Below are 14,571 nucleotides of genomic sequence, written 5' to 3'. Positions count from 1 at the left end.
AATAATAAAGCATCTGAATAATAACGATATTTTTAACCCCCTTCTTTAAACTTTCTGTGTATTTCTCTGAATCTGGATATGTTGTTTTATAGTGTATAATACAAAAAGGCTTCAAACAGCAATCAGGCAAAAATTATTTGTGTAAAAGACACAAACGCCTTATCAGTGGCTCTGCAAAGAAGTACTAAACAACTGACGTTGTTTCTGCTTGCCTTTAAACATAATGTTACGGTTTACAAGGCACAGACAAAAGTAGAGAGCAACGTGAAATTTCGCCTAAGGGCACCTTCGTTGCTAAACTGAAGACTAGCACTCTGTCAACATATTGCATAGCTATCAATAAGTTACACTCAAAGGTTCTTTCCAAACGTTTTGGTATAACAGGTTAATCAAACTACGCTGTTGTAGGTAAGGGATGAGACTCTGAATGACCGATAAGTGTTGGAGTTCAGAGCCGTAGCTAGAAATTTCGTTGCCCGGGGCGAAGTAGAATTCGGCGTCCCCCGACACTCACCTTACCGAACTTTGACTTTTTCTTTCTGTGCTTTTATTTTTAACATATAAGAGAAACACCTTTTTGTTGTTATGCTACGCTGTTTTTTCTTTTTTATCAAGCCGCTTAGACAGACCATTGCAACAGCCAAAAGCGATCGTTATGTATTCTTTAACAAATAAGAGCCACTCTCAAGAGGCTTATTTTAGACCTGCTGCTAAACTTGCCAAACTACCTTGTATACAAATCCATTTGGAGAATAATTATGAAAAAAGCATGGAGTCGATTCTCCTACGTCAGGACGACCATGTTAGACATGGAGTTGCTGGACGCGAGTGGTAGCGTTGGAAAGGCCCGGGTCCCCTGAGTGCAGTAGTAATGTCAGAAGTCTGGCCCAGACCACGCAACTCAAGGAATGGGGTCCTGACGTTATGGATTCGGGTCCCTTCTATTCACCTATTAAAGATGAAGTTGTTGGACGGCGTTGGCGGCATTTAAAAGGTTTTGATCCGTTGAGCACAATTGTGATGTCAGAAGTCGATCCCTAAACTTGAACGTCAAGAAACTGGGTCCAGAAGTTTTAGACACGGGCTCTTTCTATTCCCCTTTTAAACATGGGGTTGTTGGACGCGGATGGTAACATTGGAAAGATCCTAGTCGTTTGAAAACAGCGTAATGTCCGAAGTCAGTTCCTGGCCTCAAAGCGCCAAAAATGAGGTTCCGCATTGGCTCAATATCAATACCTGGTTGCGTAAGATAGAACAACATTTATAGCTGTATGGATGGTTTTACCTCGCGTAATAAAATACTGAGACTGAACCACAGCAAAGGTTTACATCACAACCTAAATGCTTGGGACCGAATCTGATTTCTGACATCACCGCAATGCTCAAGGGACCAAGGCATCTCCAATGATTAAAGCAAGTCAATGATGATAGAAGAATTGGTTGAATGAAAAGTGGCAAAAAGCGGGAGTACCCTGAGAAAACCTACGGATACGATCTTCTCCAACGCAAACTTCCTTGCCCGGGGATCGAAACAATAAAGACCACACGCACCAGCGTAAGCGGTTTACCATTGAGCCCCACAACAAGAACAAGAAAATTGGAAGTTACTTGGAAATATTTTAGAAGCAATATCTTTCAATGGTAAAGACCACTGCCCGATGATCCTGTTTTAATAACTCCATGAGCAGAAAGGACTGATATGTCCCTCTCCTATATGGTATTTTTCAAACCATATACTTTATCGGGAATATTATCCTTTATTCTTCAATTCATGAATTGTTTGAGGTTGAAGTGAGCGTAAATGTTTTCATACTTAGGAGTCTGGATATGCAAACCTGCTTACCGTGGGGATTTACTTCTGTGAAATTTGGTCCTTGAAGTTATACAAAAACCGGTAAAATAAGGAACGTTAACATTCTTACAATGAGAACAGATTTCAATTCCCGGTAGGAGTTAGCGTACGCACGACTTTATCCTGGGAGACCCGGGTTCGATTCCCGGTGGGAGCTCATGTGTTTCGTATTCCATGTTAATCAGTAGGTCCAAGTCTCCTATAGCCACGCTGCTGACCGGGCAGTTAAACTCAAAATCACAATCACCACCACACGGCGGGAGTTTACATGGTTCGGGTTTTACGTTAATCAATATGTCCACGTCATATATGGTCTTGCTGTTGAAAGAGACGTTAAACTCCAAATCAACTCAACTCATTAAGATCAGAGTTCTGAGTTTAATACCAACTTGAAACCATACGTTCAAAGCAAAAATTGAAATAAAATGAAATCTTTATGTTTAACGTCCCATGGTTATGCCGGTTAGGCTAAAGGAGACGGTGATAATGAGAAAGGAGTGAAATGGTGGAATGAAGAAAGTAGGAGGAAACGGGAGAACCCCGAGAAAACCCACCAGCACCGCGTTTATCCACCACAAAGTCCAAACGGCGCGAGCTGGGATCGAATTAGGGACCCGAAGCACCGGAGGTGAACGCTCTTCCACTAAACCACCACACCCCCCAAAATGAAAATTATTCATGCTTCTGATAACTATATAAAAATGGAGAGGGAGAGAGAGAGAATAAATATGGTTGTATTTTTCATAGGGCCAAAGTGGCTTAGTGGTAGAACGTTCACCTCTGGTGCATGGGGTCCTTGGTTCGATCCCAGCTTGCACAAAGTCAGATTTGTGGTGAAGAAACACCGTGTGCGTTCGTTTCTTCAGGATTCTCCTGTTTCCTCCTACCTACATCGTTGCACAATTTTCGTTCACTTCTCATCATCACCGTCTCCTTTGCCTAGCCGACATAAGCATGGGACGTCAAACTTAATTTAATTCATTTCATTGAAAAAATTACTATAATTCATAATCTGCATCTTTATAAAGCAACTTTAACAATCATATGGATGTATAATGCTTAAATTGAATTAAATCGCAATTGCAGTAATCTGCAATATTTTAGGTTTCTCATTTATTTACATCAAATGTTTAGTTATTTGATACTTTATAGCAAGAATATTAACTGCTATATAAGACACTATTATATACCTGTGGCGTGGAAGACCCTGGTTTGATTCCCAACGGGAGCTCACGTTTTTCGGTTTCTATGTTAATCAGTAGGTCCCGTCTCATATAGCCTCGCTGCTGAAAAGGGCGCTAAACTCAAAATCAACTCAACTCAATAATTATCTATACATTGAATTTAATAATAAGGAGGGAGGCCGAATAAAGAGGGAGACCTTAAAATTTAAAACGTAGGGTCAATGTGAGTCAGAGAGGTCACGGGGGGTGGTGTGTCACAGTTAGTCACGTCCTGTTGACCCACGATCCACTGACCTACTCACAAATCTTGACACAATTGACTCACTCCATCTCTGGACTGTACACACAGATAAAGCAGACATATATGTAATCTGACCTTACTTGGCCTTCACTAATTTAAGATAATCTACAAAAAATGAAAGAAAGCAATTTCAAACGCAAAAATATAGAAATGTATTTTCAACGGAACAAAAAAAAAAAAACGTAACAGCCAAGATTTGAACCCGAATTTCTGCACTCAGCAAGCAGACGTCTTACCGACTTACCCACGGCATATCTTCCGACTTCTGGTTTTGAAACTTTATTTACAGTGCGTGTGTTACCTAACAACGTTACGAGATGTCCTTACTGTCGTGTTAACACGCGTTCCGTAAATTTACGAAGTCGCTCTTTTAATCCAAAATCAATTCGACACACACACACACACACACATATATATATATATATTTAATAGGGGATGACAGGAGAACAGTAGAAATAAATGCAGAGATATTATTAAGCGCTTGCAGGGACATGGGTTTAGAAGTAAATGCAGAGAAAACTAAATACATGGAAGTGCGTCGGGACCGTAATACGGCAAATTGTGGAGGCGTTAAAATATTAAATAATACTTTTGATAAAGTGGATACTTTCAAATATTTAGGATCAATATTAACAGACGAAAATCATATTCACGAAGAAATTAAATGTCGACTAAAAGCAGGAAATTCGTGTTACTATTCGGTTCAAAATCTCTTGTCGTCGCGAATTCTGTCAAAGAATTTGAAGCTTAAAATATACGAAACGATAATCATGCCTGTTGTTCTGTATGGTAGCGAAACATGGTCACTTACTCTGAGGGAAGAACATAGACTGAAAGTATTTGAGAACAGGATCCTGAGACGAATGTTTGGACCCAAGAGGAACGGAAATGGGGAATGGCGGAAACTTCATAACGAGGAACTACATAATTTATACGGTTTACCCAACATTGTTAGAGTCGTCAAGTCTAGGAGGCTTAGGTGGGCAGGTCATGTAGCTAGAATGGAAGAAAGTAGAAACGCTTTCAAAGTCTTGACTGGTAGACCCATAGGAAAACGACCATTAGGAAGACCTAGGCGCAGATGGGAGGATAATATTAAGATGGATCTCGCAGAGATAGGAATACAAAGTAGAAACTGGATCCAATTAGCTAAGGATAGAAGTCAGTGGAGGGCTTTTGTGAACGCGGCACTGAACCTCCGGGTTCCATAGGCCATAGAGTTAGTTAGTTATATATATATATATATATATATATATATATAGATAGATAGATAGATAGATAGATAGATAGATAGATAGATAGACATATAGATATAGATAGATAGATAGATAGATAGATAGATAGATAGATAGATAGATAGATAGATAGATAGATAGATAGATAGATAGATAGATAGATAGATAGATAGATATGTTGGTGCACCAGTAAGCTCCCAAGAGTACAGATTAATTCATTCTTGATTTTAATCTACAGAACAAATGTTTTTTATGAAAGCAAGGGGACTGCTACCCATAGATGGCTAAGTGAGGTAAATAAAATTTAAACTTCAAATGGAACTGGGGTGGCTCACCGACAATGGCTGATTTAACACGTTTGATAACAGCGCGGGTAATAGGTGGTTTATAGATAGAGCCTGTGTAGGTAAGTGGATACCGCGTGAGACTGTCATTCTAAGGGTGTGGGGTTCGAGTCTCGGCCTAGACTGAGTTAATTTTTTTTCAACACTATAAATGATGTTCGCGTTTGATACTGAAAGAGATTTATCATATGAAGGGAGAAAACCCACGATGGGGTCAGGGGGAAAGACGGACACTGTTTATCCTTAAGTGTTAAAATTTAATTTATTCCCATGTCTTTTGCTCTTTCCTTTCCCTCTTTCCTTCTTTTCTCATTTTGTTTAGCTTTCCATACTTTTTCGGTCTCTGCATGATGCGTATTATTCTTTTCGTTTCCTTTGCATTAATTCCTATCTCTTTGATCTTAAAGTGAATGGATTTTCTGCAGATTTATCTCGTGGTTGTTTCTCTAAGTGATGCTCTCAGATAGTAATACTTTTTCCTCCAAATGGAGGAATATCCTGGCATGTTATGTTTTCGGGCACGTATTTGCTGTCATGTTGGTTGTCCAACTATCAGACATCGAGTGAAACTATTCTCCTACTGGAAAAAGCTATCATTTCTTATGTATCCAACCTCCATTTTCTAAAGTCGCTGACTGTACATCATGTTCCTACAAACAAGATAAGAAAATTCTATTGGTATGCATATTACGAGGGCGGTTTGATAAGTCCGTGCAAAATTGAAAACTACTGCATTTTCATGGATAACACTATTTTATTTTTTAACGTAGTCTCCCTTGAGGCTGATACAGTTAGTCCAACTCTGCTCCAGTTTGTTGATCCCCTCTAAATAATATGATTGGTCCAACTCTGCAAAATAGGCACTAGTTGCTGCAACCACCTCCTCGTTTGACGAAAATCTGCGTCCCGCCAACCATTTCTTCAGCTCGGGAAACAAGTAGTAGTCCGATGGGGCCAAATCTGGCGAATAAGAGGGATGCGGAAGGAGTTGGAATTTTAATTCCATCAATTTTGCGGCTACAATGACAGATGAGTGCGCTGGGGAATTGTCGTGATGGAAAAGAACTTCTTTGTTGGCCAATCGTGGATGTTTTTCTTCCAGTTCAGTTTTTAAACGGTCCAATAACTATGAATAATATCCACCTGTAATAGTTTTCCCCTTTGCTAAATAGTCGATGAGGATTATGCCTTGAGAATCCCAAAAGACAGTCGCCATCACTTTCCCGGCTGAAGGAACGGTCTTCGCCTTCTTTGGTGCAGATTCCCCGCTGGCAACCCATTGTTTGGACTGTGCCTTGGTTTCAGGTGTGTAGTGGTGTATCCACGTTTCGTCCACAGTGACGAAACGACACTTACAGTCCTGTGGATTCCGTTGAAACAGCCGCAAACCGTCCTGAGAACACCTCACACGATTTCAGTTTTGATCCACTGTGAGCAATCGCGGCACCCATCGTGCGGATAGCTTTTTCATGCTCAAGTGTTGATGCAAAATATTATGTACCCTTTCACTAGAGATTCCCACAGCACTAACAATCTAACGCACCTTCACTCGTCTATCATCCATGACCGTATCAAGGATTTGCTCAATGATTTTTGGTGTAGTGATCTCGATAGGGCGTCCAGAACGTTTACCGTCACTTGTGCTCATATGGCCACTCCGAAAATTTTGAAACCACTTATACACTGTTCTAATCGAAGGTGCAGATTCACCATAATGTTTATCTAGCTTCTCCTTCGTCTTCTGACACGAAGTACCTTTCATAAAATAATATTTGATCAGCACACGAAATTCTCTTTCATCCATGTTTGTGAAACTCACTCGACTTACCCAATTTAACCGCACGCCAAACACAGAGCACTAAACAGATCTGGCTGCCACTTGGTGTATGTTCTTCCAAGAGATGTTACTAACTGACAATCACCTCGGCACGCATCAGTGTTGCCCTCTCTCGGACTTTGCACGGACTTATCAAACCGCCCTCGTATTTTGTCCCTTTGACTACATTAGTGTTAAAGGTAAACACTAACATAAGGCCAACAAGATTTCACTAAAATTGCAAGCAAAAAAGTTTGTAGGTTTTGTGCACTCTTTGCAATGAAAAGATGTTTTGGTAAAGATCCGTTTTTTTTCTTTCTTCAAAAAATTCGCATACAGGAGGGTCGTGTTAATCCGAATATTAATTACTCTAACTCTTAAGTCTTAACTATTCCTATTATCAAGGTGACCAGAACTTTTAGTTTCGAAAACGGGACGCATACGAATCGGCGACGGGAGGGGGGTTAACTTCCATATTGCATTTTGGGACTCAGCAGTGTTTTCAATTTACAAAATACAGAAGTAAGAATAATAACACAGCGTTTCTAACTGAAGTACTACCCAACAATATCTTTAACTACTTCAACATTCAGAATTCTCACTCAATTCCCACTTGAACCACAGAACACTCAATTCTCATTTGAATATTGAGAAGTTCTAGGCACGGCTGAACCTTCCCAATGCAGGGGCGAATCGAGGACAGACTTCTGGGGAGGGCGGTGGGTTGTCATACTGCTACTTTTAAGGTCACCAAACTTTGGGATGGGTTTTATTTATATACATAAAATAAGAAAGTTTCCTCTTCTGGGGGGGGCGATCGCTTCCTTGGATCCGCCCCTGTCCCAATGAGTGTTGGTACGGAAGAGTGTAGAATTAGCATTGACCATTCATATTTTGAATAATAATTACGGGACACCTGGGTCATGTTTGCTTAAAAAGGGTACATTTAGGCGTCCCGTTTGAGAATCAGAAAAAAAACGGGGCAACGGTTGAAAATAATGGACTGTCCCGGCTAAAACGGGACGTCTGGTCACCTTGCGTATTATCGAATTGTTTGGATTACCAAGGCGCCCAAGAGGCAGTCACAAATACAAATACAGTTAAAACGAATATAGGTTTAGGTTCAAGTTCAGTACAGTACTTTTTAATAAATATTAAAACGTCATTTATTTATTTAACGATCACTCGATACGGCTCAACACGGGATATTTAACAATAACAACAACAACGAAGGAAGGGATTTGGGGAAGAATCGGCCAGTGCCTATTTACTAAGTACCATCTCGGCATTTGCGTGGTAAGACTGAAGAAAACCCTGAAAACCCCGCAGTCAGAATGGTCGGCGGCGGGATTCGAACCTACGATCTCCCGACTGCGAAGCGAATGCTCTACCGACTGAGCTACTTCGGAGTGTTGTATCATTTTTTTCTGGCCTGATATATTTTATTCTACGATAAGTTCCGTTAGCTGTTTCAGAAAGTCATAAACATGAAAATTAAAAAAATATCGACTGGTGACGACTGAAGCTCGTTTGGTCTAGCGCGTTATTTGAATTAACGTTGTTTCGGATTAAGGCGACCCGCCTGAAATATGTTATGGAAATATAATATGCAATTTGTACTTATTTTAGTTGAATTCGTTTTCACTCCAGTTCTTCGAGCGGCCTCAAACAGATTTAGGGGTGCACCAACATGTCGTATCTGTATTTTTTTTTTACCGCCGTGAACTAACACTTCATGTCGTCGATGATAATCGTTATCAAATAGGCTATTGCCTTACAATCACGGCATTCCACTTTAATCCGTTTTCGACTTCTTTTCAGGCATTGCTCGTCTTTAGATGCCATGATCACTTAAAAGTGCACACTACAAATCACAAATACACCCTTAAAACCTGCACCAGTTCTTTTCTGGCTCGAAAAAGGGAATGGACTTACAAAGTGTTAAGAAAACAATAATCCATGTCTTATCAACATTCAGTGGCGCTGTTACTCTGACTCATTCACGACCCTACCCGCTTGGAGAAAAACAATTAAAAACTTAATAATCAACAGTTGAAAAAGACAATGATCATAATATCTTACCTCAACAATGTAATGGACTTCTTGACTGACAGACGGCGCCTCGACGGCAATAAGCGAGAATTTCTTGCTCTGGTTTTGGTATTGATATTTTTAGTATATTACAATAAACATGCAACGCCGTAATCGACGTTTTCTTCAGAAAGAAATTTTAAAATGCAGATTTTGAAGAACAAAATGTTCATTTAGGGAATAGCGATTTTGCATTCTTATTTTTGAATGTAAGATTGTTGCACTAGTTGACGAACACAAACGAATGTTTCTGATTCGACCTTATCTATGGATATAGCAGGTTTAGTTGTAACAGAAGTAAGCTTAAAATTGTCCTAATAAATCCCGACAATCATGTGTGTTTGACGAACTGTTTCATATTTGACGAATGGAAACGAACATTTCTGTTCCGGGTTCAACTATCGAAAATAAGATTAGTTACTTTCATAACTTTCTGTTTTAAAGAAGTAATTTTAAATAGCCCTGACCAATCCCGAAAAACATGTGAATTTGGCTAACTATTTCACAGTGTATATTAACGGAATGAAAAAGTTAATAAAATACAAAGCGTAATTGCCGAATTGGCAATAAATTTGACGAATATTTTTCTATATGGCTCGCCGAAACCATAAATTATTCTTGATTAATACAATTTTGAATCTGATTAAACGTAAAAATAATGTTTACTTGCATTTCATTTTCCAAAGTTTCAATGTTAAATCCTCAGAATCCCGAATTTGCCAAATGGGTTTTGAGTGGGGAGGGTGTTACATCCCCCTCTAAGTTCGCTCCTGCCCCTGTATACGCCCATATAACCATATAAGTTAATAAAACCTCATCAAAGAGCACAAATTAGGTCAAGAACCTCCAAAATATACAATTCTGGCATTTTTGCCCATAGAAGGAAACGAGATGGACCCCCAAAACTTACAGACGTGTATTCGACCGGCTATATGCTACCATATCGAATTTTTAAATTCGGCAATTTCCAAAATTTAATGGGGGTGAGCCAAGATACCCATATCGTATGAAAGAGAACGGACCCTTGTATACACCTATATAACTATATACAGGAGCGGATTAAGGGCGGAACCAATGGAGCCCAGGCTCCAGGGCCCCCAGGGTCAGGGAGCCCCCAAAAATCCCTCTCTTAAGTATTAAAATATAGCAATCATCATATTATACAGATGTTGTTCAGTCTATATTTGTTCAATTTCGACTTACCTAAAAATTTAGAAGAATCCATGGCGCCAGGTCCGTAAGTGCTCGATGTGTTTCCCTTGGTTCCTATCAATAGCCCGACAGCGTAATTTCCACTGTAGTAGGCTTCTCTGAAGAACTGGGAGGGGAATCTTGTCCCATTCCCTTTGCACAGCTTTCCAAAGTCCTTCCACAGTTGTCATACGCCGTTTTCCCAAAGTCCGCTTCAGCAATCCAAATCCACAATAGTCCATAGGACTTGCATCTGGAGATTTAACACGTACCTCATTGAATGGTATCACCTGTATACCACTTGCCTCCTCCATCTCCCTGTAGAATGCGAGGGACGATCGTGGGGTATGTGATGAGGCCTTGTCCATGTGAATGCGCACCAGATTGGCGTCATTTCCGTACATTGTTGGAATCTCATGCTCGTAGATCGACCGCATGATCTGCTCCTAAAAATACTGCGAATTCATTTTGCAGTTCTTCGCCAACCTACGAATCTTCAGTTTACCTCGGTAACAGTAGCTAGTAGTAACGACCATGAACCCTTTTGGGAAGGATTCTTTACAGACACGGACCCACCTTCTGAAGTTCTTGGTGCCTTTCTCTCGATACACGATGGCTCTCGGTTTGCCGCAGTAGGAAAGGTAAATCCATGCTTCATCGAGCGTTACGACGTACATCCACCTTTGTTTTGCCAGATGCCGTTCGTACAGCTTCCGGGCGTTACACTTACGTTCCTTTTGTTGGTATCCGTGAGAAGATGGTCGCGAGCTTTCATGACAGTCCCCAAAGACACGTCAAGATGATTAGCCATACACCTTTGTATTGGTGGATTTTCTTGCATTGCCATTTTACGAAGTTTCCTCTGCATGGTGGAGGTGGCCTTGTTGCATTACCGCTTCCTAGGCAACTTCGTTTGTGATCCAAAGGGTAGAGCTTCGTTGCCCTTGTACTTTTTAATAACATTTTTTATTCCTCTTAAACTGATGTTGCAACCATTCTTCTTGTACTGTTTTCTAATGACAGTAACACTATAGTGGGCGTCATAAGGAGCCGCAACATAACCTTCCCAAAACTGGCTTAGTTTGGGCAGCATTTTGGTCACAGAGCGGAACCCCACACACTTGGAAACAAATTTAACATAACACTCACAACAATGGTCCTGTTTTGTGCATTATTGTCGTCCGCGCGGAAAAACAACTCCGTTCCCAGGAAGCCACTGCACAACACTGCAGGACGCCACGAGCCAGCTTGGGTGTGTCCATTCTGCTCGGGAGGGGAAAGGAACGAATTCGGCCAAACGTAGGCTGAACAACCTCTGTATTATAGGCTTCAAACCTATGCATTTTTTCTCGCTCGGTATGCTCGCGGTATCGCTTGAGTTAAGTATTCTTCCACCAGCATCTTCACAATATTTATTTTGTGAGAGTGTAAGCTATTTGAGAAAATTTATGCTCTGGAATTATTTGTAACATAGGGCCCCCTTGTAATAGTTGGATCCAGGGCCTCAAAAGCCTTAATCCGTCCCTGACTATATAAGGTAATAAGGCCTCATGAAAGAGGATAAATTAGGTCAAAATCTTCCGAAATTTACATTTTTGGCAATATATTACCCATGGAAGGTAACGAGATGAACTATCCAAGCTTACAGATATACAATACATACCCTTGTCCTACACTACCACATCAAATTTTTAATTTTGGAAATTTCCAAAATTTAAGGAGGCTGCTCCTAGGTATCCCTGCCAAAATTTAGAGGGGGTGGTTATATTTACCCGTGGCCATGGCCCCTGGACCAAGGACTCAGGGTCAGAAAATTTCGCCAGGGTGACCCATTACTATTAAAGGAAACCAAAAATCGAAATTTGGTTTTGAAAACTGAAATTATAAATCGATTTTGAAAACCGAAACCAAAAGTCAGGTTTGAAATCGAAACCGGAAATCAGTTCAGAAAGCCGAAAATTGATTTTTTGAAGTTTCAGTTTTCCCATAATTCGATTTAGAGAACATTAGTTTCAAGTAAATAATTTATTTATTTGTTGCAGTGAGTCCTAGCTATATCCTTTATAATACTGTCATAATTACTGAATAAACGTGATATCTGGTATAAAACAGTTCAAAATACGTTTCGTTTAGAGGTAAATAAATAAATATAGATTGCAGAAGTATATGTATACTTAGTACAAAGAAAATTTTTTATAATGTCAATTGTGCGATGAAATGATTGAAAAATTGCTTTGTAGAGTGAAAAAATGTGACTGGTTGGTGCACACTCTACAAGATGAGGTGTGATATGAACAGCAAGATGACATTCCCCAACATTTGCTTACACGTGACTGGGTAGTTAAACAGTGTACCTTGGAAGTTATTCGGTTCAGAAATTTAGTTTCTGCAAATATCATGCAGGGTCCAAAGGGCAACACTACAAGAGGGAGAATAGGGTAATAAATCGAGGTATTTAGTATTAGCCATTCGTATTGTATAGATAAGATTCCTGTGTATATATTCCGAATACTTGTGTTCAGTGTACATATTTCTCAACAGCAGTACTGACATTACATAATTAATTACTTTATAAATAAGGTTAGTATGTTTTTGCAATTTAATAAAACTAAAAAATAAGTATAACTTTAGTTTCATGATATTTCCGCACTATTTATATCTTATTTGTTTTGTTTTCTTACAGCAAGAAGGAGTAACCATTGGACAAAGAGAACACCTCAGTGCGCGTGATATCGAAAAAGTAAATTTAATGTACAATTGTGTAATGGAAATGGAAAAGGCTGAAAGTGCCACAAAGTAAAATTTCCAGTATTCAATAAAAACTTCCTAAAACTGTACTTTATCCTTTAAGGTGCTGCTCCTTGCGAGTGCTCTAGAAACTAGTAGGAATTTTTCTGGCACTTTGGACCTTCTCTAGGTTATTGGCGATATCGTTTACAACCCATTCCATGCAAAAAATCGATTGTTTATTTTTTGGCACTTTCAGCCTTTTCATTTCCACTACACAATTGCTACTAAAATGAAAATAATTTGTACAAATTGTAAGCCCAGAATATCTTGCTTCTTACTTCATTATTCTAATTCGTAATAAACTTTTTTCAAACCCGTCTGGTTACTAATTTATTCACTACGTTGATCTATGTTGCTGGGATGAGTTCCAACTAGACCACAAAGCAGACATTTCATTCACAATAACCTAATATGTCCAGAATTCAATTCCATCTTCCCTAGTGGCTTATCAACCACTAATTTATCTTAGATAATATTTTCCGACATTTTAGATAAGATGGAAATTCATATTTCACCTAATCCTATCTCGTCTAAGATGTCAACTAGATCCATAGAGTAAATTTCTGTACCGAAGAGCAAATTTCTTTACTAGATTCTTAATCATCACTTTTACAAAATTGTAAAATTATAATCATTTGTTTCCTTTCATGTTAAAATGATTCCACAACTTTCTGGAATGAATAAAAAAGGTATAATAAATATTATAATATTGCAAATAGACCATAAGTAAATATAAATACTATGATTAGCGAAATCTAAAATAACTATTTTCAAGGTTCCGGAAAGTAGAATCGAAAAATTTCAGCTTTCAGAAGAATAACGGAATTCATACACTCACACACATACACACAAAAAAAGCTTTTCTTCAAAAATCCGGAACTAAGAAAAATTTCGGGTTTCGGGAAGACATGGAGTTTAAAAAATTCCAGATTTAGAAACATTTCAGAGTTCTAACAAATCGGATTGCGGAAAAATTCTGGAATGCAAAAAGTATCCGAAATTCGGAAACTTTCAGACATTCTAAAAGGGTTAAAAAATTCAAGATCATGGTTTAAAACAGCGACCAAATACTATTAACGAACCCTTTGGCTTTGGGTTGAGATACCCGTAAGAGGAAAAAATACATAAAGTATCCACTAGTGCAATAACCGTAACGAATTAAATCTTGTGTAAAAACCCTCTTTTTTTCTGTAGTGGTTAAATCGATAAGTTACGTATCAGAGTTTGTGTTTCACAAGAGAATTGATAAATCCCATTTTCTTCTGCTTAGCTGGAAATGAAACTGTGATCAAACCTCCTTCTCTCTTTGGCAGCCAAGGAAACCTTCCCTCTAGGAATTTAATAATGTTTAGTAATTTAAGTTAGCAACTGGATTATTAGTTTACCTTTATTTTTACTTATATAAAGTGGTAGTGAGTCATTGTGGGTGACGGTGAGTCGTGGATCACGATGTGTGGTGGGTCAGTATTGTGGATCAAGGTTTCATTGACCCACGCCATCTCTGGTTAACATTGTACTAAAGAGAAGAGGCTCCGAAGGTGCTCGTCGGCGATTTTCTCAAATTTTGCACATAGATAATACCCCACCAGAAAGCAATAAATCTCGAAACGGTTCACAGTACCATCTCACAGAACTCGAGATAGAGGAATTTGTTTGATTGGCTAAATTAAGACCTCAACAATTTATTCTTCTACAAGCGAGATTTTCTTCATCGTTTCCGTGGAGAAGTCAGAAGAATACACGGCTAGTAAACTTAAGGTTGAAGGT

General features: G+C 39.1%; 1 protein-coding gene across 1 annotated transcript in view; it reads left to right on the top strand.

The window, feature by feature from the left end:
• LOC145666546 (zinc metalloproteinase nas-4-like) overlaps positions 1-13,121 on the top strand; it is a 127,424-nt gene extending 114,303 nt beyond the window's left edge. Inside the window, exon 5 of the mRNA XM_081733862.1 lies at positions 12,698-13,121. Within this exon, the coding sequence (XP_081589988.1) occupies positions 12,698-12,814 (117 nt within the window). The 3' untranslated portion in view covers positions 12,815-13,121. The remainder of the gene's footprint in view (positions 1-12,697) is intronic.
• The last annotated feature ends 1,450 nt before the right edge of the window (positions 13,122-14,571 follow it).

This window comes from Thermobia domestica, chromosome 12, assembly GCF_964235325.1.
Source record: "Thermobia domestica chromosome 12, izTheDome1.hap1.1, whole genome shotgun sequence".
Classification (NCBI taxonomy): Eukaryota; Metazoa; Arthropoda; class Insecta; order Zygentoma; family Lepismatidae; genus Thermobia; species Thermobia domestica.
This window is presented reverse-complemented; position numbering and strand designations above follow the sequence as displayed.